General features: G+C 45.6%; 1 protein-coding gene across 1 annotated transcript in view; it reads right to left on the bottom strand.

The window, feature by feature from the left end:
- Positions 1 to 2,195, bottom strand: part of GRIK3 (glutamate receptor, ionotropic, kainate 3) — a 187,085-nt gene that overhangs the window by 36,617 nt on the left and 148,273 nt on the right. The window contains exon 5 of the mRNA XM_009996702.1: positions 2,124 to 2,177. Coding sequence (XP_009995004.1) covers positions 2,124 to 2,177 — 54 coding nt within the window. The remainder of the gene's footprint in view (positions 1 to 2,123; positions 2,178 to 2,195) is intronic.

Genomic DNA, 2,195 nt, shown 5'->3' with positions numbered 1-2,195 from the left:
GTAGGGAAATAATTTTTCATTGCAAAAGCAGATCATGTTCCCCTCAGAATGTGACCGTATCGGACAAATCTGATCCACCGAGCTCCAGACCTCATGGTCTCTGTGGCAGAGCTGTCAGACCGGCAGCCCTGCACACCTTTAAGATCCTGCTGGTATTTTGGGTGCCCCTAGTCCTGCAGCTCCCCACTGACCCTTCATTTCACCAAGTTCCTATAGAAGCCCATCAGGTCCCTTCTTTGTTCCAGTTTAAATCTCAGCTGCAACCTAATTTATAATTTCCTGGAATTAGAGGATTATTAAGAGCTGAGTGTCTGAACACAGAGGTGTGGGGGGAATTGCCATATCAGTTTCTTCTGAATTTTCAGCTTCTGCACAGCCACAAATTGAAACATCTGGTTCTATTTTCCACCTCATCTGCATTCTCTTTCATTATTTACTGCACCACAGATTAATTCTCCCCTCCATCCTGCTCGTGTTGTGTCAGGAGCCTCAGGTACACTGAGCTAAACAAGAGTACCTGATGATCAGCACCAGCAGCAAACTGGACTGGTTTGGTTGATCACATTCCTGTTTCACTCAGGAGCAGGTGGGCTGGGTGGGCCATTTTTGTTCATGTTGACTGAAAGCATGGGAAGAGATTCCTGCTTCTGCCTGTCTGCAACTCACAGGAACAGCAACAGCAGGCAGTGGGGAAGCTTCTGGATTTGCAAGGACTCATTTTTACAAGCTGCTCAGAAATTCCTAGAGTATAAGGGGTTTGTCACTGCTTGGGACTTTGCAGGATGTAAAAACTGTGCACACATTAGGCAAAGTCTGGGAAGGAGAGTTCCTCCTCCACTGGTAGAACAGGCTGATGGGCTCTTCATGCTGAAGTCAGTGAACTGTAGTCTTGCTGCCTAGCAAAATGTTGAAGCATTTCATGCCAAGTGTTGATACACTGTACTCAGTATTGACTAGGGACCTTTTAGAAACATTCAGTGTAACATAATAGACTAATTCATTAGCACCCCATGGGTCTAGTACCAGAGAAGCTGAAGCACATGCATTGCAAGCTAGGAAAACATTGCCTTGAGGAGTGACAGATTAAAATATCTTTCCCATGATATAACTGTTATTTCAGGAAAGCGGCATTAATTGTGATTGCTTATCTATTAATTTATTATAATTCTTCTTTTCCCACCTCCAGGCTGTACCTACACATGAAATGTACTCTAGGCTCAGCTGGGGCTGATTAATAGGAGGTTATCTGGGAAATGCTGAAAGCTGCCTGGAATAGATAATGGCAGCAGGGGTAATTAAAATGTCTTTTGCATTTGAAAAATAAATTTTGCAGTTTTTAAGGGTTAGTTTAGTCTGATTCTTTCCTGCAGGCAAAAAGATAAATTGGATTTTCAAAATCACACAAAATTCAACATTATACTCGACAATAGCATCTTAAATGGGAACAAAAATGGCATGCCAAAGAACCCAAACCAGAATGCCTCCTGGAGTTAGAGAAGAAGTGGCCTGTGTTTAATGAGAGTGGAGTTAATTTCAAGCTGAGTTCTTCTCATGCAAAATAAAGCTGCAGTACTGAGCTATTGACCACAGCAGGGCTGCTCCTGGCTCTTAAGGGAGTCTGAGGTGAGCACACAGAAACACAGACCCAGTTCTTGCTGAAACTCGGCCCCATCGCATCCTGTCTGTGGGAATGTAACCCTGCAACTTGCCACATATGCTCATCTCAGTGCGTGGGTAGCTGCACTGAAATCAACATAACAGGGAGGGGAAATAAAACCAGAACCTATGTCTGTACAAAGCCAGAGCAGCTCCAAAGGAGTGAGCCAGTCCAGGGCAGCAAAAGGAAAGACTGACATCTCTGGGGCTGAGCACTTGGGCAGTACAGCCATTGCAGAGATGTCACAACCAGATCACTGGCATCTGGTTCTAACCTGAAGCTCAGTCTAGCCCTGCTCTTACCTTTGGTTAGGGTACCAGGCCTTTCCTTTGCTTTTCCCACCCCACAGCTTCAGAGTCCTGCAGCTGTGTAAGGCACCCCCAGGACAGGACCCCCAGCCCACCTCCTCCCTCCCGTTCCGCTCAGCAGGGAAGGTAGGACAGTTTGAACAGATTAGATACTTTACCAGAGTGGTGAAGATGAAGTGGTAGTATTCTGTCATCATTCCCATTGCCATGGCCTTGAGGAGAGTAGGGAA

The sequence above is a fragment of the Chaetura pelagica genome, unplaced genomic scaffold, assembly GCF_000747805.2.
Source record: "Chaetura pelagica isolate M959 unplaced genomic scaffold, ChaPel_1.0 scaffold1064, whole genome shotgun sequence".
NCBI classification, from domain to species: domain Eukaryota; kingdom Metazoa; phylum Chordata; class Aves; order Apodiformes; family Apodidae; genus Chaetura; species Chaetura pelagica.
This window is presented reverse-complemented; position numbering and strand designations above follow the sequence as displayed.